This window comes from Brienomyrus brachyistius, chromosome 9, assembly GCF_023856365.1.
Source record: "Brienomyrus brachyistius isolate T26 chromosome 9, BBRACH_0.4, whole genome shotgun sequence".
NCBI lineage: Eukaryota > Metazoa > Chordata > Actinopteri > Osteoglossiformes > Mormyridae > Brienomyrus > Brienomyrus brachyistius.
The window spans coordinates 18,552,919-18,578,098 of NC_064541.1; the positions used below are offsets into that span (position 1 = coordinate 18,552,919).

The following is a 25,180-nucleotide window of genomic DNA, read 5'->3' on the forward strand; positions in this document are numbered from 1 at the left end:
TCCCTGTCGGACTCTGTACTGCCGGCGTGTTCACAATGCGCGTTAATGGTGTGTAGCTTGCAGCGGGTCATATAAAATACTAGGCAGCACCAGCAAGAGGCGCAACAAAAACCCACGGCGTCTTTCGGAGTGGAGTGCGACTAGATCACAGACCGGGGCCGGACGCAAATGAGCATGTATAGCTGATATTTCATTCGTTACTTAATTATGACATTGTCCCACGTCTCCTGCGGATTAGTTTCTATGTAATCTTAGTAGCCGTCTCCTTGTATTTTATTCGATTATAAGTGTAAAATTGCTTTGTGGTCAGATGGGGAGTGAAGTCATTTTTATTAGGCAGTTGAACGGCTTTTCTGTTCTGTAAAGTGGATATCAGCATGCTCTTAAACGCCAAAAGAGAGAAAGCAGTGGAAGTTTAAAATCAGAGAGATGCAGGCGACGAGTTGGTGCGCGATTGTCCTGCTAGCGCCCGCAATCTGCATGGTAAGTCTTTCTTCGTAATCTCTGTTACACGCTGCAGATAACTTTAATTCTCTCGTTGTGGTGTTAAATTCATGTATGACACGATGTTGATCTCTTTTTAAAGGAAACAATGGGCGTATGTCACTGTCTTACAAAATGAAGTGGAATTTGACTTATTTCAAACATATGCCCAAGGAATATACTTAATTACAGTGACTATTTGTAACTAATGTGAACAGTATCACAAAGACAACTGCATAAACGCAATCGTGAATACGACTGGTACTTCTAGGTGGAAACGTTACTTCTTTAAAAAGCTACCAGTGTGCAATTTTGACGTTCTTCCTAAAGAGGGCGATATGAATCTGGGGAAAAGAAGCAGCGATCGGAATATGTTCTTAGCTGGATGCCTTCGATGAAAAGGCCGGACGTACTAATTGAACGCATAACTGGCTTTGGGACGCTTTGGGTCAGTTTCAAATTAAACTCACACAAAGGTAGCAGGAGCTATTTAGTCCGAAGCTTTTATGGCTGTGTGCAATGTATTATAACCTGAATCTGTAAGTTACAGGACTTGTTTTCTGTGCAGTGCACCGAGACAACAGAAGGGGATGATACAGTTGGCCTAATATACATATTTTTTCTGGACTAAAAAATATAACGGAAAGATATTTAGTAAGCATGACAATTTGTACGAAAAAAGACTGGAGTGAGATTGAAGGCGGGTATTTCAGTATTTATTTTATTTTTCCATTTAAATTTGTTTTTTTTTTTTTTAGAAATGGATTTCTGAGTCCATTGACTGGACGAGCGAATTATGCAGTAATTTATAAGAACACAGTTTAAAGTGTCACCTATGGTTTTGAGATTAAAAGAATGTTTTCTGCAGAAAGTGGCTTTTTCTGGCAAACAGCTATACATGGTTATCACGTTATATGATATATTCCAAAGCCATAGTTTCCCTTTATGATTCCTAATCCGTTGGATAAGGGTATCAGGGTATTTTTTTAGGAAAGATGAAATAGAACGGTATATGAACGACAGACAGTTGCCAACATTTTAATACCACTAATTAATCCAGTTTAGTAATTAAAACTTGCGATAATCGCCTTTGTTCTTTAATGTGTGACAATGAGCGACAAAGCCTGATTTAATTTGACCACGGACGTTTGAATTTTAACTTATATATATATATTATTATTATTATTATTATTACAGAATGTCGCCAGTTAATACGCATTACGTACGTGAAGCACAAAATGTCATAACTTTAGTAACTAATTTCACCATGTGATTACTTAATAAGATTGCATTATCTTCGTTAAATTAGGACATACGGACTCTTCCCCCCCCAATGCTTAACAAACATGTTAAAGTGTCTATTTATTCACAATATTCATTCGACGAAAGTGCGACCAAAAACTGTCCCGAAGTTATTAATTGCATAAACTTCGGGCATCCCCCCCTTCCCGGACAGCTCTCCAACAGGCGCTAAGCGATTAAGTGAGTTACTGCATCTCTGTAACACGCACAGTCATTCGCCTGTTCAGAGAAAGCGCACATTCAGATGCAGGATGAGATTTTCCCAATCAGGGTGATACGAGTCACTTTTCAGTTCGCAGCGCTTGTGAATATTGCGTGCAGTTTCAAAGAGGCAAACCTCGATGTCCCATCAGCAGTGTCTGGGTATGAACGTGCAGGAGCCTGTAGCCGCCCGAAGTCATGCATCTTCATCAGATATACATTTACATTTTCAGTTATTATTTGCAATTTAAAATAATAGTCATTTAAAATACGTTTTATTATATTAATTAGCTATTTCAGTTCTAGTTCAATTTCATTCTTACAGTATATGCCTCACAATCCACAGTTACAGTTTTATGTATTTCCATCCTGACCACTTAATATTAAACGGTAAATGTGTGCGATCTATCGCACTGTTCATTATACTATTCTGTTTATTTTTTAAGATTGTTATTGTTTCTTTTTATCCATAGAAACAGCATTTATTGATTCAATCAATTTATTGAAAGACATAAATCAGATTATTACAAATTTCCTTAAACTTTTATATAACCGAACATTTCTACTATTGTAATTGATGTATTGCTTCTTTGCAATCCATTACTTATTATTTACAAAGTTAAACGCAAGTTAGCACATGCTGTGTTTTTCAGATCACAACATAAAATTGAAAGTGAAGTGCTTTAATGGATTTCTGCAACGCGTAATTTTATGCAACAATATCCCACACTGTTCTAACCTCCCATTGTTGAACAGCATGCATAGATCCGGCACCCCTCATATTACTGAACATTTTACCATAATTGCATCTTGCTGTCAGGCACTGGAATAAATGGGAGTTCTATTATTACCAATATCACACTTATTGGCTTCTGAATGCTATTTAACTTCTATGTTTTAGTTTAACTTCAGCATGCATGTAATTGTTTTCAGGAACAGTCATTAAACCTTCATAGATTCTTAAAATAACTTCACATTGCTTAACAAGTGCAATATTGCTCAGAAGTGGAGAGTCTATTGCAATTTAAAGCATTTTCACTCTCCAAAACACGCTGTTTTTTTCTGAACCATAAATCAACAGATACATAAAGCTGAACTGTAAGAAAATTGTTTAAAATAGCTGAACATTTTAATCGGCACATTTGACAATCCCGTATTTAGACTAATAGACTATTTTTAAATAATGTAAATCTTCAGCTCTCCACGTATTTCTGAGAAGAACTTCCAAACGTCTTACAAAATGACCTCCTGACTTCGCGAAATTCGCTACTCCGGATGTACGGTTCACCCTCGGGGAAAACAATGCGCCAAACCCCAATTGCACAACATTAAGCTTTGGTCCATTTTTTTTGTCTTGGAGGGTTATAGTCTGCCAACCTAGACTTGGAGTTAAACACGTTTGGAATCATCTAAATCTTCCTCTAATGCGGTGGGGAATCGTGATCACGTGGTATATATCATGTGACTCTGGATTAATGAACATTCCACTTCACTTCATCGTGTGTTTATCGTGACTTCTGTGCTCAGCTGTATTTTGAAAAGTCTATGAAAGTTTTCGGTGCCATTGCTGAGATAGCACTGGCCTGTTTTCCCAAGTTCAAAATGAACATGTAAAAAGCTGCACTGCTGTTGAAATAAATCTTTAAAAAGGTAGTCAAACATATGAACAAAAATGATGCTGGAGAATTCGGCGCCTGTCCATTATTTTTCTGAATATATAAAGTATATATATTTTAAATAACTTTCCACAAGGGTGCTCCATTTTTGGCACAAAACACAGAAGAACGGAGGATGATAAAATAAAATGAAATGCCAGATGACTGATGGATGGATTATTAAATCTCTAGGATGTCTGTCTTAAATCTGTCACTCTGCTCATCTTCGTTCAGTTATCGTGACAAAATCCAGTGATAGACAGCCAGCTGCACCAAGATCATCTCATATCTAACTCCTTTCAAGAGTGGGAAAGTTCTGAAGCGTCATTAAAACTTTGCCTTTTGAATTTGCTCTTTGAGTTATTCGGTATTTTATTTGCACAGGGTGGAAACAGTTACCTCAAAATTGTGCTTTAAAGCCTATTGAACATTCTATTCATGAAAACCATTAAGTTAATTTCACAGCTGATTAGCCTCAAAATCCATTTATGTTGCTTCTTAAGAAAGCCGTGTAATTTAAAGGGATTGTCATGTATGTGTTTAGCTTCTAGGACAGGCATGTTAACATTTGTTTTTCTTTTTTCTCTTTCATTCCTTAACCAATCTTCTGCCTTATTTACTTATTTGTCATTAATTGCTTTGTTTTTTTAAATACTAAACTATACTGACTAGCTAATGTTACAAGAAAATGAGACATCCACTGTTTATTATATTATTATTGTTTAATACATGCTTATATATTCATAAAATTGATTTTTTAAGTTCTTGATTTATTAATTTTATTGTCTGTAGTTTCATTTTAATTGTAATATAAAATCCTAGTCTCTTAAACCTTACATGTCCTACCCTTACTACTGTCTCTCTGCAGGTAGGGGTGAGGTCAGAGACTCATGTCCCATGAGAAACCTTACTTCTACAAAATCTAAAAACTGTCACTTTTATGCTGGGGGTGCTTGTTAATATAGTGACTTCGGTGCTAGTATGCATATGGAGTTTAAGCGATGAGGGCATTAGGGTCTGTCTCAGTAGTAGTGCAGAGCATACTCGCCTCTGCTTGGATGCTCTCCTCTGCTTGGAGCAGAACCCACAAAGGTCGTCCTGCCATCCAGTTTTGCAAGGAACGACCCCCCTCGTACAAACCTCCCAAAACATTTTCACCATTTCCCCGCCAAGATTTGTCAGGATGATGAAGTTCTGATACGTTGTTAAAGATAGACGCGTTCCTGAGACAGAAGCTTCTGTGCTTCTCGTTCCTCTTAAAGGTCACTGAACTCACTTCCTCTCACTTTATCAGGGATCTGCTACAGATTCCAAACCACATTGTCACGTTGAGACGGTTTCCGGATTTTCCCATTCCTCCGATGTCCTGGGTCAGGAATGTTTTATTTTGTTTTCGTCTATGACAAAATGCGTCATGTTTACTTCCAGCAGAGAACACATTAGGGAATTATTGGAATAGATTCCAAATCAATCATTATTGGCATATTTATTAGCTATAATATATATTTTACCTTGGCTGTATATCTTGGTTATATATACCTTGGCTATATATCTTGGCTGTAAGAGCTGTGTACGCTGGAAGTATGTTGAATGGTGTTGACTTCACCCACTGAAGGACCCAATGAAGGAAATCAGTAATGACAACAGTTATTATACCATAAACGTAACACTGTTACTTTTTTGAACTGATTTGTAAGACGTCTTGTGTCACTAACAGCAAATCAAGGCCTAAGTAATTGGAATGTTACCAGTTTATAAAACATGAATTGCATTTGAGTTTGTATATGGAGAATGTTTCTTTTTATACCAAATGATAATGGATGACTGCACTCACGCTGACGAGGCACTTCTGATAAGGTGTCATTTATGTGATTAATACCCTCGGCGTTCGTTTTCTCCACCATGCTCTCCTTCAGATTGGATTTAGGTCACGGCCCCATCTGGTCCAGAACTTGGACGGTCATTGATTTTTTTATTTTTCTTTTTTTAAATAATACATCCAACACACAGTATAGGATTTAATATCGAAAGTGGTTTCAGTTGCAGAGTTTCAGAATCGTTGGTGTGTGTGAATCCTTACAGTATGTGTGATTTTAATGGTTTTTTAAAATATGGGGATTTACTCACACAAGTGATTTACCATTTCTAAATAATGTTACATAAACAGAACTTTACACAAATGTTCTCTAACGCCATCATTACATTTCTGTACTTTTCACTGGTTGTTGAATATCAAAAAGTTAAATGATGTTATATGACTGGGTTTTGCATTTCAAAAAATTTTTTAAGTCAAAACACAACACGCTGCAGTGAAAATTGGCTGTAAGCAGAGAGCTGCTCCCTTCAGAATCCACCCAGCTGGCCCCACTTATACATTTCTGGGTAATCAGTCTGATCAGGGCCAGCTGGGATTCATTAGATCAGGGCATAGCTGGCAGGAGGACGACGATTATTTTCATTGGCTATCTTTTTAATATTAAAGTCTGCTATCTTAAATGACATATAATTTTGTTTATTGAAAGTACTTATGTAATAAATATACATTAATTTCAATTCGAAAAAGATACTATTTTAGTTAATGTATCTGCAAACTGAGCACAGTGGAAGAATTATTGCAGTGAAAGCAGTACAGTGTCCAGCTGGAGCTGTAGTCCTTGCAGTGCTGTTTCACCCTATATTGGTTGTGTTATTTGGGTAAAGCACCCTGTTGAGGGTCTGAACGTCTAGACATCAGACTTAATGTTGTTGTACCTTTAGATGAAGGATTTCAATGCTCCCCCTGAACACTGCGACTGCCCAGTGTTCATCACTGCAAGTCAGAGAAATATTAAGCATAAAATATCAGCCTCATACAGCTATCCACAAGTATAAATATAATTATGCCTGTTCTTCTATAAAATGATTAGTAGCCGCCACAGTGCTAAACCACTGAACTTGAAATTCAAAGCTCGAGTCTCAGTGCAGTCCCTGCTGTTTTCCTCTTGTGTAAAGAATTTTGTCAGAATTCATCTAGCTACATTAAACAGGATCCCTGCTGTTTTCTTCTTGTGTAAAGAATTTCATCAGAACTGATCCAACTGCATTAAGAGATCCCATTATAATGGCATTACAAATGAATTTAAATTAGCTGAACAGCTGAACAGATAATATTGTATAAAGCAATCCACAGACGTATCACACTTCAGTATTGACAAATGAGTCGGTTGTAAATCATTCATATCACATTATATTGCTCTGACAATGGAAGATAAATTAGAACTTTTGTCCCTCATACAAAATTGAAAAAGTCAAGGTAACCCAGGACAGTGTTTAATGTTTGAAAAACTGCACTTTAAGTTTTATATAGTACCTCGTCATATATTCATATGTAAAATGTAAAAGCATTCAATGTGTATAATGTTTGGAATGATAAATTATATCTGCATAGCTCAGGATTTCTAGTTAAAAGGCCTTTTGAACAATGAATATAAGTAAATAAAATTTAAGGCCTTATGATTGCTACTTAAATTGTAGACTTGCGTAGAGATTGCTTTACGTGACGCAGTTACTGTACGCCTGAACAGGTTCACAGAATATCACAGGTAACCAGCTACCAGACCATATGAACATTGAATTTCTCAGTTTGCACTTGTATCTATTACATTTCTTTGCACAATCATTTACGCTTCACTCCCTCTCTGCACCTTGTATTCCACACTAGCTCATGTACAATCTTGCACGGTACCATAATTCATATTTTTTGTATAATTTATTGTATTTGTACACATTTATTTTTTCACCTAGTTAGATGTTAACTGCATTTCAGTGGCTCTGTCTCGATGTTCACCACAATGACTATAAAGGTGAATGTAATCGAAACTAATCTAATCTAAAGAATGGGATTAGTGTAAAATTATTGAGCTAGCTGAGATAAGGGGGTGAGGGGGGCATTGTTCATGAGGAAAAATGATTAAATTAGGTTAGGGGGGGCTTCCCAATACAGTGTTGGTGATTATAGCACCCATCCGGTCATCCTTTATCTTGGAACTTTAAGACAATGTTCCAACTTAGCCTTGAATAATTTTAATTGTAAAAAAAAAAACAAGCTTATCACTGTAAGAAATGCTGGCTTGTCAGTCAGTAGCTACTTGGCCATCTGGGCTATAAGCCGGGGCTGCTTATGACTGTAAAGCAGGAGACACTCGTCAATCCGCCAGTTGTTATCGGTCGTCATGCAGAAAATTACAGCGTCGCGTTACATCCTAAAGCCCCGGAGATTTCGCCGATATCGATTTTCGAAATTACATTCGTCGCTGCATCAGCGCGCGCCGCCCAGCCCGTAGATCCGTGCATCAGCGAAGAGCGGAACCGCTCCATTCTCGCCAGCCGGCAGAGATAACATGCCGGAGTGTGTAGCTGAGGAATGTCACCACAGCTCAATGGCTGTCAGTCACTCCCTATTACGCCGGTAACAGGATTCATTCCTGGGGATGCTGTGTTATAATAGAATTCTCCTGACATCCCTAAGCGGGTTTGGGGGAGGCCAACTTCGGCGTGTCGGATAAAATAACATGGGGAGACGCAGGGGGTAGGCCAGGCAGCCGTGTAGTTTAACGTAGGTGCTGAACGTCCTTGTGTGTGTGCGGAGCGGAGGATTTCACACAACTCCGTGCCGTGTGCATTATCACCCCGCTTAGTTTATGACTGGGCCTGTTTGGTCCGGCTCTTGTGGCCAGTAAATACTCGTCTTGTGCCAGGTTAGGGGAGACGTAAGATTTCATTCATGGCTTGGTCAAGGTCCTTCCCTGTGAAGGAATTCTGCTCTTATCCATATTTTCCTGGAACAGAAGCAGAAAAAATATGGCCACATTCCCGAAATAATCAAAATCAGACTACTGATAAGATGTTCTGTACCTCCTGAGACCAGGTCACACTCCTTCACATGTGATGTCATCTTAATGCCCCAACTGTCCCCTTAAAAGAGCAACAAGAGTGGCGTACATGTGTAGCATGAGAGATATGAGCAGAAATATAATGCCGTCTACAAAGGACAAAAGGGTGTTACTGTGTCTCAGGAGGTTATAGTAAGGGAGCGACTAGACATAAGCTTGTTAAGGCACAATCTGTGAGACACATTCATTCCTAAAAGGTCATTAAAATGCCTGCATCTCTCACTCCTGGCAGGTCATACAGTAAGTGAACTTCCTGAAGCTTTATTGCCTGAGATTTTGTAGAAATTCTGGTTCGCCACTGGTCCTAGTCTGTATGAAAACAATAATGTTGAGCCGGGTAATTAGGATAAGCTGTCCTGCCACGTGGATTGATACAGAGATATCCACAGCAAAATGACAGTACTACATTTGGCTACAGAAATGTTTTGAAAATGGAAAAAAAAATGCTACATTTATTCACCCACAGTTTTGTGCCGTTGAGCAATATTTTCCGAGTTTTCCGAAACCTTTACAGACGTCAGAGTTGTTTTTCTCTGGGTTGCCTGGATGAGTCTGAGTAAAACACAAAGATAATACAAAGGTTCAAAAAAGTTTCCCGTCTCAAAATTATAAATTGATTTTCTATGTCGCTGACCTTATTCAAGATTATTGAGTCATAGGTGAGCGTGAATTGATATAGTTGTCCTTGTTGGTAGAAGGTATCGGACCTACAGTCACTTTGGCAACAAATATTCAGGAGTAATGCTTAGTAGACCAAAACTAAAAAGAAGACTGTCACCTTCTTAACCTTCATCATCTAACATTTTAATGTGAAAACCTGCACTGTACCACTGGGCTACACCATTTCATTTCCTAACTGTATCCCTATGGCACAATAAATGTATTTTCCACTGCATGCACCAGAAGTCCTTCATTCCGCTCTTGTGCAAAAGAAACCTGCCAAACATTTCTCCCCACGGACAGATCTGTAGCAGACAATACCGTTTTTTTCTGGCTACATTTTGTCACACATCCCTATTTTCATCTGACCGGACACCATACAGAATGACCAGCCAGATCACATGATTAAACTAAAAGCCCTACTCTACAATGTGTCTATCTATCTGTGGGCGGAGTGGTGGCTCTGAGGCTAGGGGTCTGTGCCAGAAAGTGCAAGGTTGCTGGTTCAAATCCTGAGAATACCAGCAGCGATCCTGCTCTGTTGGGCCCTTGAGCAAGGCCCTTAACCTGCCATTGCTTTGTCCTGGGTATGACATTAATCTACATCCAGCCCTACAAGGAGGTCCTCCAACTTACCGGGAAATTTGGGGGTTGGTGGCAGGATTTGCACTCCAGCCACCGGAAAAAGAAACCTCCCACTGGTCCATTCGGACTAGTGTGGTGCTGAGGTGTCACCCGACACATGGCTGCACTCAGCTTCTCATCCCTGAGGTGGTTTGTCGCGTGGAGGGTGCGGGAATGCGCTGTAATCAATATATATTAACATTTTACATGTATCGTTTACACAGTTGAATTAAAATTGTAAGCCTTCAAATTGATATGTGGTACAAGGCAAGAATATCACTGTATTTATGCAATATGCACTCAGTGGCCAGTTTATTAGGTACACTTGTTTTGTTTTTTTTTTTTATGCAAACAGCCTGCTCCTAAAAACAGCAAATTATCTGACTGAAATTGAGTACATAAAGATTACAGAGGGTCAAGAGGCTCAGTTACTCTTTGACTAAGCATTGCAATGGCTAAGAAATACAAAGACTAAGACGTATAAGTGATATTGAATGTAGTTTGATTGTTGAAGCCATCCATGGTGGTTCCAGCATCGTACACAGCCACCCTCCTGGGATTTTCATACACTGAAGTGTTTGGAGTTTACCGACAACGGTGTGACCAACAGGAAACGTCCAGTCAAGGGCACTTCTGTAGGTGAAAGCGCCCAATGAGAATGGCCAGACTCATTAAAGCTAACAGGGAGGCAGCTGGTGCAAAACTGGCAGCTCAGGAGAAGACGGTGTGCAGATCGGCGTCTCTGAACGGACAGCTTGTAAACCCTTGAAGCAGTTCTGGAGGCAAAAGTACATCCTACCTGCTGCTAGTTAGGTATACCTAGTAAACTGAGTGTGTAGTTAATTCTGTGTTAGATCCTTCACTTGTCATTGTAAGACCATGTAGGCAATGCGGCTTTCTTAGACCAAGCTGTCAGTATGGGACCAGGCTGACTTTCAGTCAGGAGTTCAGGTGCTGAACCTCAGAAAGAAATCTGAGAAAACATTGGTCCAGATGTGGGACTGAATGAATAAGCTGTAAGCCGTGTCATACATCTCCCCTGGAATAGCTTAGGTTAATGTTATACGCAACTCTCAGCAAAGAGGATTACGGTGAGTTTGCCAAACCTCTCATCTTTCATGTCACTCTTGTAGACAGAAAGTAATAATTAATGGTTCGATTTTGAATAAGTTTGAATGAGAGTCTGGTAAAGTAAAAAGTACTTCCCCACAACTGGTAACTTCCTACTTCTGTTCATGTCGAAGTTCCTCTTCAGAGGGCACATTACTGTGCAGTGACATCACCGCAGTGACATCACCGCAGTGACATCACCGCAGTGACATCACCATTTCCCTTCTACCTCTTGATATTGTTCTGTGGACATCTCCCCTTCAGCCATTTCCATCAGCCAAACTGATACGCCGGGGTGAATGGTCACTTGAGAAGTGAACGTGTTTTTCACTCTAAATAAGGACACCTCCCACAATGTTCCTGAAGACAGCATCATGAAGGATCCCACCTCTGAGTTTCGGGGCGCTACCTTTTCATTCAGGTTGCTGCTGTTGTAGAGACTTAATGGCTCCATGTACGTCTTGTAGATGGTGCTATTTAATGAGCCCTGATTGCCTAACGTTGTACGCCTGTATTGTTTCCTGGGGCAGTAGGCTGTCAGAAAAAGGTCAGAGCCCATTATGAGTGACTGACGGCCCCGTTGTAAATAGACAATGACTAGCCGTCAGGCTAAATTTCTCCTGACAGGCATTTCCTCAACCGTCCAGCGAATAAGTGGCACTTGTGACACACCAGGAAATGTTAATAACAATTTTTTTTATGGAATCCTCTCCATAACAATTGAAAGACACATAGTTATGGGTGTTAGACTTTCTGATGAACATTTACAGTGAAATCTGCTGACCTGACTTCTCCCAGATTACACGATCATTAATGTGCCTGGGTGACTTAAACCACCTTTGTAAAGCTCCTCTTAAACTAATTAAATTTCGCTGAGACTGTATTTTCACGGTCAGCAAAAAACGCATCACTTAATTCTATCTTTCTGCATTAAAAAAAGTTGATCATCAAAGCGAACAGTGCAGGCAAATGGAGGGAGTGAGTGCAGCAGCATTAAGAAGCAAGTAAGTGCACTTGGGATGGAGATCGATGCCGCAGCGAGCGAATGCAGTACCTGCCTCAGTGACAGTGTAACACTCTTTGAAATATAATGGCATATTTACTGTCACCCACACAGCCATCTCAAGTCTCCAAATGTGATTGGCAGCCCTTTGTTACTCAACTGTTTTGAGAATATGTGACGGGATGCCAAAACACACCGCAATTACAGTGGCAACACACCATTAATTTAGCTCACAGTCTAGCAGGATACGCTTAATAGGTTTACTTTATCTAGCCATGTAGCTTAACAAGGCGCTAAATAGGACAGAAGTCCTTGGTTTGAACCTATGAGAGATGGTCGTAAATGTGAGCATAGAAGGTGAGGTGATTGTGGGCAGTGCAGCATGGCGCGTCTCTTTCATGTTGAACGTCACGATGGCGCCAAACGGCTCCTGCATTTACATCGCTGCAGACCAGCGGCCGTCGGCATTGTGCCACAATTGCCTGGGAAAAGGAGGCAGGCAAGATGAGAATGATCGACATACAAAGCCTGGTATCATCCCTGAGGTCCGCGCTGCGTTTATGTTGCAGGTTTTGTTTGTGGAGGATGAAGAATAACAGGAAGATAATTAAAGCTGGTTCTAGCAATCCTAGTTAAAAACAAAACGATTAACTTCGGTTTCATTGACGTAATATCGATGGTGCTGCTGTTATTGGTGTGTTTTCTTAACCTATTAGCATAAAGTAATATAAATACCTCATCATAACTAGGCGGAGTTACCCTGGTTTAGGATTTGTGCAGCAGTATCTTGATGTAAATGATGTATATGCATGTCTTCTGCATGGAATGCGAGTTCACTGTGACAGAACACTGCAGTGATTCACTGTGTGTCATGTTAGCATGTCGTGTTCTAAATTATTTATGGAAATGATATAATTTGCTGATAATAACTTTCTGACATGGCAATTTATTATGGTAAGATGTGATGGCCTTTGCTTGTTCTTTATGCTTGAAAGTTACATTGTTCATTGTGGACTACTGAAAATTTGTCTAGAATAGTACATTTTTTACTGAACTCGTTAGCTAGTGGCAAAAAAAGTATTTAAGTCCCACCCCTAGTCTGACACAGAAAATTGAGGTTATGTCATCCTGATCCTTCTTAGCAAAAATAGGGCACAAAAACGTGAACTTTCTATTGCCTAAATTAGTGGACGTTACGCATGTCAGAGGACATCTGTGTTTTTCGGCAACAAAAATTATTTTAATTTCTTCCATAAGGCAGAAGAACAAACATTCTCTAAGGACTCTTCAGGACTACAGAGAAGTTTGAATTTAGAAGACAGATTAAGTCCAGGGGTTTCACAGAGCTTTCTTAGAATGGAGCATTAAAAATTAATGCACCTACAAAAGCTTGAGGAGCCCCACAGTCATATCAGCTGAGGTGGAGGAGATGTCAGTATGTTCCTTTCACAGTAGCCACTGAAAGCAGGCCTCCTGCCTTCTAGCATTAAACTTGGAGTCACGTGTTCGTTTAAGGACACTCGTATACGGACTTCACTCCAGTACAAAGTTTTCCAACAATCTAGTCTAAGCGATAAAAAACTACTACAAGATCTTCTTAACTCCAGAAATTTTTTGTTTTGTTCTATGTGTCACTCTAGTTGTTGGTTAAGTTAAAAATATTTTTGTTTGTCATGGTATTGGAGCTAAGAAATGTACGAATCCACTAAAGCACTTTTATTGCAATTGTTTTATTCTTTGGATATCAATCTGATTTAGGGGGGAACAACATCATTACGCGTATTTCTTTTATTTGTATTGTTCGTTTAAGAATGTGGATGGCTAAGCTAAGGGAGTTGGAAGATTTAACCAAATTAAAAATGGCTTGTATTTAGAAAAAAACTGAATATATAATATGTTTAAGGCTTGTATCATGATGGGGACAGAGGGATGGACACACACACACACACACACACACACACACACAACCACGTATTCATATCTATGTGGGAAATCTCCATTCATTTATATTGGCAAAAACCTAATTCCAACTCTGACAGTCTTAACCCCACCCAGCCATAACCTTAATGTTAAGTAACCAGACAAAATACAAGACTTTTGGGATTTTACGTTTTTTTGATTGCATTTGCCGATTTCTATAAATTTGAGGTTAATATTGTGGGAACAATGTTCCTATAAGCTAAAAGATAACAGGTTTTACCGTACTATGGTAAACTCACATACACACACACACACACACACACACATTTTCCCGTAAGAAATTGTGATGATGATTTAGCTCAAGCACACAGAGCCATAAACTACTTCCCAGTCTGCTTGACCTCAAGGTTCCTGAGGTTCTGCAGAGTTCCACACTGTGAGAGTAACGGCTGGGGCACAATTGACACCTTTGACACCCCCCCCCCCACCTAATGATGCTACTGAGTAGAGTGTTCTTTAAAACCCCCATGACATGTCACTTTATACTTTCTGACCAAAATCAATATAGACTGAATCAAGTCAAAGCCATTTATAAAATACAATTACGGACGCTGCTCGCAGGGGGGGGCACAGCTTCTACGGCGTACCTCTAATTCACATTGATTGAGACTGTTACGCATTTTAAATGAGCTCCCCAGGGTCACTTGAGCTGAAATGCCAATTTACTGGATTGTGGGTTTAATTTGATTAAGGCTAACCCTGCCCCACAGTGAGAGCTTCACAGCCAAAAGACAGGGAGCAGCCTATACTTGCCAATATGGTAACCACACTGCATATATAATAAACTAATTAATATATAATAAACTAATTAATATCAATCTATTGCTATTATATATTTTAGTAGAAAAGCATAGTGGAATAAAAAAAAAGATATTAAAAGTTTTTAAATTTGTTTATAATTTTAAAATAATAATAATTATTATTAGTAGTAATAATAATAATAATAATAATAATAATAATAATAAAACAGTTATTAGATTATTGGTTGGAAATGAAGAATGCTACCACAATTGACTTTAACTGGTGAGAAGTATTACACCTAAATACATTTCAGAATAATAAGAACTCCCAAATTAATCAGGTTTTATGACAATACGTCCTGAACATTGTGTAAGCTCTTAAAAATATGTCAGAGTTTGGTGTGTGGAGGTAATCAGCAATCAGGAATCGACAGACAGAACTGTTCACACTGCTCAGCAGTCCCTCCCCTGCCCTCCTCTCTGCACCTGCCTCCAATGAGCACAGGGTCAGGCCTACATCAGAGCAGGTCTTTCTGATGAGCACAGGGTCAGCCCTGCATCAGAGCAGGCCTTCCTGATGAGCAAAGGGTCAGTCCTGCGTCAGAGCAGGCCTTCCTGATGAGCAAAGGGTCAGTCCTGTGTCAGAGCAGGCCTTCCTGATGAGCAGAGGGTCAGTCCTGCGTCAGAGAAGGCTTTCCTGATGAGCAAAGGGTCAGTCCTGCGTCAGAGCAGGCCTTCCTGATGCCATCAACTTGAACTGGTCTGACTTCGCTAGCAGAACACACTGTAGAGAAGTGAATCCGAATCAGAGAATCCAATTAGGCAGGAGCATCAGTAAATCAAGGTTTGAATGGGGTATCCTAGAGAGTGTTCAGGCTCTTGGGTCACTTCTGGTTGTGCCATTAGCAGTTGACCCCATATGTTAATTGCAGAGTGATGATGCATGTCTGCTGGGTATTTTCTCTCCATTGGACAGGGCGCAGTCCTGTGAAGAACTTCCATTAGTCGCTGCTCAATGAGCTTCTTTCTTTGTCTCAGACACCCTGTCGACATCCTAGATGCGAACTCCTCTCTGCTCTAGTGGTCGCAGCAAATTAAAATGCTCATCGATTCTCGGCCCGTCAGTAATATTGTACATACATAAAATTGTCAATATTAATCTCCGGATGACAAATATTGCAATTTACCAAGATACTTTAGAATCTAATCTATTCCCTCATCAGATAGCCATTAACAAACCATTAAGCATCTATATTAACACTGTGCATTTATTTAAAATTTTAATGATCTCACAGTCACATTTACATCACATTAACCAAACAGTTATTTATTCATTGAAGTCAGTGTTTGAGAACCCGGTCCTCAGGGACCCACAACCGCTCCACGTTTTTGCTACCTCCATGCTTCCGAATTTTTGCTCCCTCCCAGCTCCTGGTAAGCAAAAACATGGACTGTCTGTGGGCCCCCAAGAACCGGACTGGGAAACATTGATTTAAGTCATCAATAAATTAGAAATATCTACCAACAGGAGACCCGCACATAATAGGGGGATCATACCTCGAGCCTCTGCACCCCCATGCCCCCCAGAGCAAAAATCATGAAAAAAAATTTGCATTTATAAAATATATTTTGTAGACATAACGTGAACTCTGACATCATAATGTTGAATATATAAACTATCATGAAATCCAGCATACACTTCAACACGTTTGTCGGAAATGGAGTGTGATTTTCAAGCTTTACATACTGAAGCATACTTTTGTTACAAGTTACATTAGGCATGAATGAAAATATTAAACGGAACATGTGACTCGTGAAAATGACTGTAAAACAGGGCACATGTATGAAAGCATATTATATTCAATACACACCTTATTCCTATAATACTCCAAATGTAAAGGAAATAAAAATTACTAGTTAATTTGCAGAGAAAGTGATGGATCAGTGTTAAGCCTCTCGTCTATCAAGGTCATCCTGATGTTACTGCTGCTGTACATTCATTACAGTAGTAACCTGCCGGTTGGCTTGTTGCCAGCCAATTCGGCACGCTGTCATATCGCGAGCTTAAGCATCTCTTTTTTTGCACAGATTCTCCTCCAAACATCTGACCCAGATGTTCCCTGGTCTCATGCCTTGTGCTTGCTGGGACAGCCCCCGGACTGGCTGTAATGCTGAAAAGGCTGCGTAGTTCTGGAAAGGATTGATCAATGTTGTCTTTTTCTAAACTCTGCATAATGGTAGATTCGTGTCATCTATGCTTCGAGTTGCTGAAAACTCTTCATACAGCATAATAGATATTTGCTTCTTTTTGTGCATCGGCCTGTTGGAGGCCTTGTGTTTTCCCCCAATGAAAAGATTTTTCAACTCATTTGCCCCATTTCCCCAAATCTGCTGGGACTGAGTGCTCTGGCTGGGAAACATGCTGCAGTTAATAATGATTGCATCAGTCTGCTGGCTTTGTCTTCTCCGTACCCCTCGCTGGCTCCGTCAAATAGTGTGTCACTAACAAGGCATCTTGACTGAGCTAAAGATCTGGCTCTTGGTCCTTCCACTGGTGCTGTAAGCCCATGAAAAATTCTCTCAAATGCCCCCCCCCAACAAAATTTGAACTGCCCTTGTGGGCTGGGATGTGGGGGGGGGAGGGGGCTGGTGGCAGCAGATCAATCATTCCATTTTCCCTGAGATGGGTCCCCCTAGTGTCCGGGCCCCTGAACGTCTTCTCCTTCCTCCCCTCCTTACGGGCAGCGCAGATCCCAACTGATTTCACTTAAGATGTGCTTGAGGAGGGGGCTTCCAGGATTGAGTGTTTAGGTATGTGGAGTTTGCACGTTCACTTCTATTCGATTTTATTTATATCATGCTTTTCCTGAGAAGCACTGTGACAAAGTTCTTTACAGTCCCGGGCTCAAGGTCCCCCGTGAGCGAGCCTGAGACGACTGTGGCAAGAAAAACTGCTTCAGAGAGAAGGAGAAACCTTGGGAGGAACCAGACTCGGGGGGGCAAGGGGGGGGGGGCATAATTCTATGTCTGTGTGGGTTTCCTCTGGACACTCCAGTCCTTCATCAGTCCCAAACCACGTTGTTCAGTGCCTCTAAATTGCCCACAGTGTGTGAGTGAGTGTGTCCTACGAAGGATTGGCATCCTGTCTAGTCCCCCTGCCTTGTGCCCTGTGCCTGCTGGGATAGGCATCTGGCTCACAGCAAAGCTGGTTTTATACACTAACTCTGCTACCCACCACATCACCCTGTGAAATTTAATTCCCCATAAAACTAAACATGCTGCATATACTTGATTCGCGGTTAGTTTTATCTCTGGTCATTCTGATGCATGATTTTGCATTTCCTGTGGTTGCCATTATGAACATAAGATTTCATTGGATATTGTCTGACTTGTATGATGCCAGGAAACTCATAAAGACACGCCCCCCTTCTGATTCGTCTGGTTTCTTGAACATAAAAATTTCATGGTCTGATTTACTGATGTAAGCAGTAGAAATGAATTGTACTGAAATAATCCTGTATGTTTCTACAGCATGGTAATCATAGGATCCTAATTACTGAATAAAGCATTGTCTTAAATAAATACAAATTCCTCAGATGTGAAATGTTACATCTGCACAGTTAAAAGAAACTCCTGTAGTTTGGCCGTGTGGAAAAGATGGTAAATTACACTTTGCTGCAGAGCATCAATTGTAATTCCTACCTCTGAATAAATTCAATTAGGCAATAAGGTTGAGACTGATTCCTCCTGTCATCACAATATGTAATTGATGTCTCTGCTGAGAGTGTAACTGTTTTCTGTTATAGTAAATTATTATTTTTTATACTTACAGTTAACCAGTCCCGGTTATTTTGCTCATGAGTGTCAAAATCCACTTGGTTAATTAAAGAAAATAGCTGTAATGGAAATGGAACGGTGCAATTCTGTAAATATACTAGAAATATCTTTGTCTGCCGTAGAACTGCATTTCATTTTATTTTCTTTATGTAGCTTTTTTTTGAAGGAATCTGAGTGATGCATTTGACTCTCCCTCGCTGAAATGTATAGCCTTCTTTTTCTTATATTTATTTCATTTTACATTTACAAATGGGTCTTATCTTCAGAAGAGGTGACATTAAAGGACAGTCAGTGTTTCGTCCTTCGCTGAAATCGAACGTTTGCCCATGCCGAACAGAACCGGCTGTAATTGTGCTCTGGAACCTCGGGCCTGTATTAATGGCATGTCTAACAGCTTCCTCACAAGCTCATTAGGCGGTTCTAGTGCATGGACAGAATGCAGCCTTAAAAGGCCGTTAATGACCCTCATCCGGACGCGCGCTGGCTTTCGTCCCAGTGCTGCTCGATGGAGCTCACCCCATCCGTCGCTCCGAGTGCCACGGCTTCAACACTTGATGAAAAATTCAAGCTGCAGAATTTCATTAAACTACCAACACATGTACTGTACTAGTGATATAAACCACTGTGCTTTAACCAAACCCAGCCCGGAAAAGGAAGCTGGGAATGACAGTCTTAAAAAATCTGTTTCATTTCCTAGTACAACTTGACATGGATAGAGTTTAGCTCATGGGTTCAATAGAGATGCTTCAGGTCATTAATAGGTTGTCTGCACTCCTCTCTCTCTCTCTCTCTCTCTCTCTCTCTCTCTCTCTCTCTCCCTCCCTCCCAAGACAGCGTAAGTCCCGGTGCTCATAACCCAATCAACTTTTGGCTATTACATACTAAAGGGCTTGACTCATGCGACTAATTGGGATTGGGCTGATTTCATGTGTGTGGCGTTTGCATGATCTTCCTGTATCATGGTGGGGTTTCCTCCAGGATCTCTGGTTTCCCCTCAAAGTCCAAAAACACACTAAAATGAGTTGGAGTAGCCAGATCGTGAATGGTGCATGTACCCTGAGATGGGGTGCCACCCTATCCTGGGTCATGGATGAATTTTTAAGTGTATAGATGTAGGCATGAAATATTTGTACGTAGGATGTTAGAAAGCATAGCAAGAATTGTGACCAACAGAGGCAGCTCTGGCTTGTTCTGTCTGAGTCCTGACCTTGTTTCTAACTTGTCATTTTACTCTATCTGCATATTCCCTACCCTCTGGTATTCTCTGTACTCCTTGTCTTTATAAGGTCTCAATTATACTGCCAACTGCTTTGCGACCTTCGTTGGTTTTATTGGATTTCAATAAATATGCATTTCCTGTAATGTGAATTTTAATCGAGCAGCTAATTGATTCTGTCATACAAACATGCAGTAAACTGGACACTCCTGCAAATTAGCCTATGGAAAGCTACACTATTGGACAAGTTGCGTATCATAATCTAAAAATAGTCGCAGAAATAGTAGCGAAATGCTCCACCATCCCTTGGGCCTCCAGGCTGTCCATTAGCTGCAGAATGGTATTCAGTAACGGTTTCCCATTCTTTTTGCAACACTCAGGCTAAGGCAATATCCTATTGGCTAACTCAGCTGTATTTTGTTTAGCAGTTACAACAGTCCTGTCTGTAACACAGCCCTCATAATAATGCAGTTGCCCGGGGGCCATGAATGCTAACTGCTAATCCCGATCCACACATACACAGAGCCTCCCTGAAACTGACACAATCTATTCCCAGGAGGCTCACCTGTACTGGGAAAAAGTATTAACCCAAAATGCTGTTGTGCTTATCTAACTGTGTAAAGGCTCGACGTTTGCGATCTAAACTAATTAAAAAGTAATAAGAATATGTTTATAGTGTTTAAGTGCCATTGGTTGCTACCATCTTCCTATCAAATTAAATTGTAAATATCTAAAAAGTTAGCACTGAAGATATACCCTGCAGCCAGTGCTAAATGGTATTGTGGCTACTGGTCATATTGTAAGGCATAGTCATTTACCATGAATGGCCAGAGGGCACTGCAATGGGTTGGCGCCCCATCCTGGGTTGTTCCTTGCCTTGCGCCTGAGGCCTCCGAGATAGACCCCCCCCCCCCCCCTCGACCCCGACTAGGACAAGCGGTTTCAGAAAATGGATGGATGGATGGATGGATGGATGGCCTGAGGGTGATCTGGCTTCGTAGGATCCTCATTGCTGATGACCTGAGCGGCTGGACCAGGCCGAGTGGACACCCACATACCACCTGGCTGCGGCAGAGAGATGGACATTTCCGAAGGGTGGGGGGGGGGTCGGTAGCTGGGATCCCGAGGAGTTTCATTGTGTGGTGGGTGCAACAATGCACTGAACCAGTACATGCCCACCAGACCGGATCTGACATAACCTGCTATTCGGATTGGCTACATCTGTCCCTCACTCAGATTGGCTACATCTGTCCCTCACTCAGATTGGCTACATCTGTCCCTCACTCAGATTGGCTACATCTGTCCCTCACTCGGATTGGCTACATCTGTCCCTCACTCAGATTGGCTACATCTGTCCCTCACTCAGATTGGCTACATCTGTCCCTCACTCAGATTGGCTACATCTGTCCCTCACTCAGATTGGCTACATCTGTCCCTCACTCAGGAATGTGTTTATATGAATAGGTTTTATTTTGCTTCAGCTCCAATAAGATGAAACCCAGACCTGATGGTGATCTTAGGATTAATCTCAGAATTTTTCAGCATTAGCTTTATCCCATTGTTTGTTCATTTATCTTTTGTTTGTCAGCTCTAGATATCAACAGCAGACCCACCATGCAACCATGTGTTAACCACTGTAATCCGTAGTCTTGCCAATTTGTCCAAAGACCAAATTACTGTCCAAAGACCTTTGTGATTTGTGACAAGACCTTATTTTCCAAGTATTGATCCCTGAAAACCGCAGAACGCGAAGCCTCTGGCAGTCAGGTTTTCTGTCGTGTCCTACAGCAGGAGTCAGATGTCACATTTTCCCAGTGAGCTGTGCTTATCTGGCTCCATTTATCTTTGTTAATCGGGTAAGTCATAATTTTCTTGAACTAATAGACTGATTTCCTCCCGATTCATATGAATCATTGCTGCGTCTGTGGATGGATGTTGGTGGAACTCCTCTTCTTCCAAAGGAAGTGTCAGTGCTGGTTGAGGCATTATTCCTCTGTTCGAATGTGGACAACAACAACAACAAACAAATTTATTTTTATATAGCGCATTAATAACAGGCAATAATAATGGCAACAAGCATCATTTCCAACAGTTGTGCTCTCTAAAACCTGTTTGACATCATCTTCCATTGCCAAAGTACAGTTCCAATACTCCAGAACAGCTATACGGTGGTAAAAGTCTCTAGATGTCGCGCTTGCCCCGCCTGAAATGCCAAGGATGTATCGGTCACATCCTCACCAACAGGAAGAATCGCATGCTTCGTTGCGACCCAAGTTCATTCCTGGGAGGCAAATTAGCAAGAATGCTTTTGCGAAGAACACAAGCACGATATTTGTGTTCTTAGTATTGAGAAACACCCTGTGTGTTTTACAACTCAGCATTTAATTTGAATTTCTGCTGCAATAACACTGAGAAGGAGTCTTCAGCGTTTTGTTGTGTAGGCTGTTCCTTAAGCTGCATCGTTCACTAAAATGTGTTATCCATCCATCCATTTTCCAAAGCGCTTATCCTATTGGGTCGTGGGGGGTCCGGAGCCAATCCCGGAATCAATGGGCACGAGGCAGGGAATAACCCAGGATGGGGGGCCAGCCCATCGCAGGGCACACTCACACATCATTCACTCATACATGCACACCTACGGGCAATTTAGTAACTCCAATTAGCCTCTGCATGTTTTTGGACTATGGGGGGAAACCGGAGTACCCGGAGGAAACCCCACGACGACATGGGGAGAACATGCAAACTCCACACACATGTAACCTAGGCGGAGACTCAAACCTGGGTCCCAGGGGTGTGAGGCAACAGTGCTAACCACTGCACCACCATGCCGCCCCTAAAACATGTTATATAGGAATAAATAAACAGCAAGTTATGCAAATCATGGTCTTTCATAGCAGGTGACATGGACATTATATCAGGCCCACCTGAGGCAACGGGTGTCGTAAATGTTGACACAGACTCACCTTTTTGGTTGTTTCCTTAGGTTTTCTGTACCAGATCATCACTTCCTGGGAAGTCAGTCCTTCTTGCAGCAGGAAGCCCTAAGTCTACGTTACAGCAGATATGGGCAGGAAGCGCTAAGGACTTGTCCATCAGCCGCCTCCTGTCACAGACTCTCAGTGGAAAGGAGAATGGCAGTTCCCTGGACCTGCAGTACAAAACACCACAGCCTTACTCAGAACAGGACTTTTGGGACTGGCTCCGGAACTCCACGTACCTCCCGGAGTCCCGATTCCGAGCCAAGCGACGTCCCATCGTCAAAACCGGGAAATTCAAGAAGATGTTCGGCTGGGGCGACTTTCAGTCCAACATAAAGACAGTGAAGCTGAACCTGCTGATCACTGGTAAGATCGTGGACCACGGCAATGGGACGTTCAGCGTCTACTTCCGGCACAACTCCACCGGACAGGGGAACGTGTCCGTCAGCCTGGTGCCGCCCACCAAGATTGTGGAGTTCGACGTGGCGCAGCAGTCGGTCATCGATGCCAAAGATTCCAAGTCGTTTAACTGTCGCATTGAGTACGAGAAGGTGGACAAGGCCACAAAAACCACGCCCTGCAATTATGACCCATCGAAGACGTGCTTCCAGGAGCAGACGCAGAGTCATGTCTCGTGGCTCTGCTCGAAGCCCTTCAAAGTCATCTGCATCTTCATCTCCTTCTACAGCACCGACTACAAGCTCGTGCAGAAAGTCTGTCCGGACTACAACTACCACAGTGACACTCCGTATTTCCCATCCGGCTAACACCTCAACGGTGAATGCGGATTAACAGCAAAGTGAAGCGTCTGCCATTCTACTGTCCAGAAAGTGTCTGCGATAGAACAGAAGTGTGTAAATTAAGTGTAATTGATTATATGACAGTAAATATTTAACTGTTCATTTTTACAAATAAAGGAACACGATGACAAGGGTTACCTATCAATGTGGAAAGATCAAAGAGAGCTAAAATGTTAATACTGGAAGCTTTCAGTTACATAATTCCATAGCAAATGTATTTTGTTTCAAATTATTTTGGTATAACAGAATTTGCACAGCTTTATTTCCTTACTCCAGACAGCTTCTTCATATGTATTTTTATTAAATATTCTTATGAAATTCATTCATCTTTTTACATCACACAATCAGTTTTTCATCTGCCAGTGCTTGGTATTTCCATTGCATAAGCTAATCGAGCTTTTTCACCAGATAAAAATTTTGTGCCTTTAATTTTTCTTTGATAATAAAAACTTTTATAATTGTATAGTCGTAGCAAAGTGAATTAATACATCAGGGCAAGGTATAATCAGAAAAAAATAAGTTTAGGGTTGATTGTGTTGTTATATTTTTGGTTTATATTACATCAGGAAAACTATTTATTATTTTTTTTTTACTGGTGTTGAAGCTTGACACAATTCATGAGTGTCACAAATCAGCCACGATGTCATTCAGCTTGTCCCCGACTTATGGGGTCCGTTCCGAAAGTAGTAAGTCAGGGGTGGGGTAATCACACTAACTCTTAGGCGGGAGAAAGAGGCGGGGAGATGTGTGTGAGGCTGAGATGGTTGTATTGCCATACAGTACAGCGTTTTCCCGTAACACCTAGCAGTGCACAGTACAGTACAGTATGCATTACAGCAGCATAACGCTGCTAGACGAATGGCTGCCTGAAATTTATTTTTACATATGTTAACTCAAAAAAAAAAAAAAAAACTGTTGTAAGTCACATAGATTGTAAGTCGGGGACAGTGTGTGTCAGTGAGTCCACTAGAATACATCTACCTGCATCCCATATTCTCAAAACATCTCAAATCAAACTTCATAAGACACTGTGCATTCAAAGACAGAGTTAGGCGAGTAAAATCAATAGGCTGCAGTGGCGTGAATTCCTTCTCGGGAGACCAGTCTGCGGTGAGAACCTTCCCAACAGGCATGTTTTACATAAGACAAAAATACAGAGAGAGATTGTCCTCTCAGGCCTTCTGTATTATGGTTTGTGAAGTTTTAGCTTCAAGTGTTGCGGCGCGTTACTTTCCTTTCCCACCGGCCCATTTCTGGGATCTTTTGCTGGCTGTAAATGTGATATATTACATACCCCAGAAGTTAATTTATATGAATGATTTGTAATGTACATAATTTATTCTGTCCACAATGAGCTGCTTCTGTTGATGTGCCAGTCTGTCTGGTTCACCCCTGCCTTCTCTTAGCCTCTCTCTCTCTCTCTCTCTCTCTCTCTCTCTCTTTCACCCCCCTCTCTCCCTCTCTTTCTCTCTCCCTCCCACCTCTGCTTGCTCCCGGTTAACAAAAGCAACGTTTTATTAATGTAGTATTCAAACAAATTAACTATGTACAAATTCAGTAATACAATTGAAATATGTTTAAAAAATACTTGACATATGTGTGAATGGGAGAGATGGAATGTATATATGAATAAATTATGGAAAAGATGTTTTTTTCTCCA

At 41.0% G+C, this 25,180-nt stretch overlaps 1 protein-coding gene across 1 annotated transcript; it reads left to right on the forward strand.

The window, feature by feature from the left end:
* LOC125749284 (neurexophilin-1) lies at positions 1-25,180 on the forward strand. Its single transcript, XM_049026384.1, has 2 exons — positions 1-483; positions 22,726-25,180. Exons 1-2 carry the CDS (start codon positions 430-432, stop codon positions 23,485-23,487), a joined length of 816 nt encoding a protein of 271 aa, XP_048882341.1. The 5' UTR covers positions 1-429; the 3' UTR covers positions 23,488-25,180.

What these genes read in the sequence shown, in the direction of transcription:
- LOC125749284 (XM_049026384.1), top strand. Translation starts at nt 430, where the DNA reads ATGCAGGCGACGAGTTGGTGCGCGATTGTCCTGCTAGCGCCCGCAATC. An exon ending in TAGCGCCCGCAATCTGCATG is followed by an intron (nt 484 to 22,725) that starts GTAAGTCTTTCT and finishes TTGTTTCCTTAG; the next exon opens with GTTTTCTGTACCAGATCATC.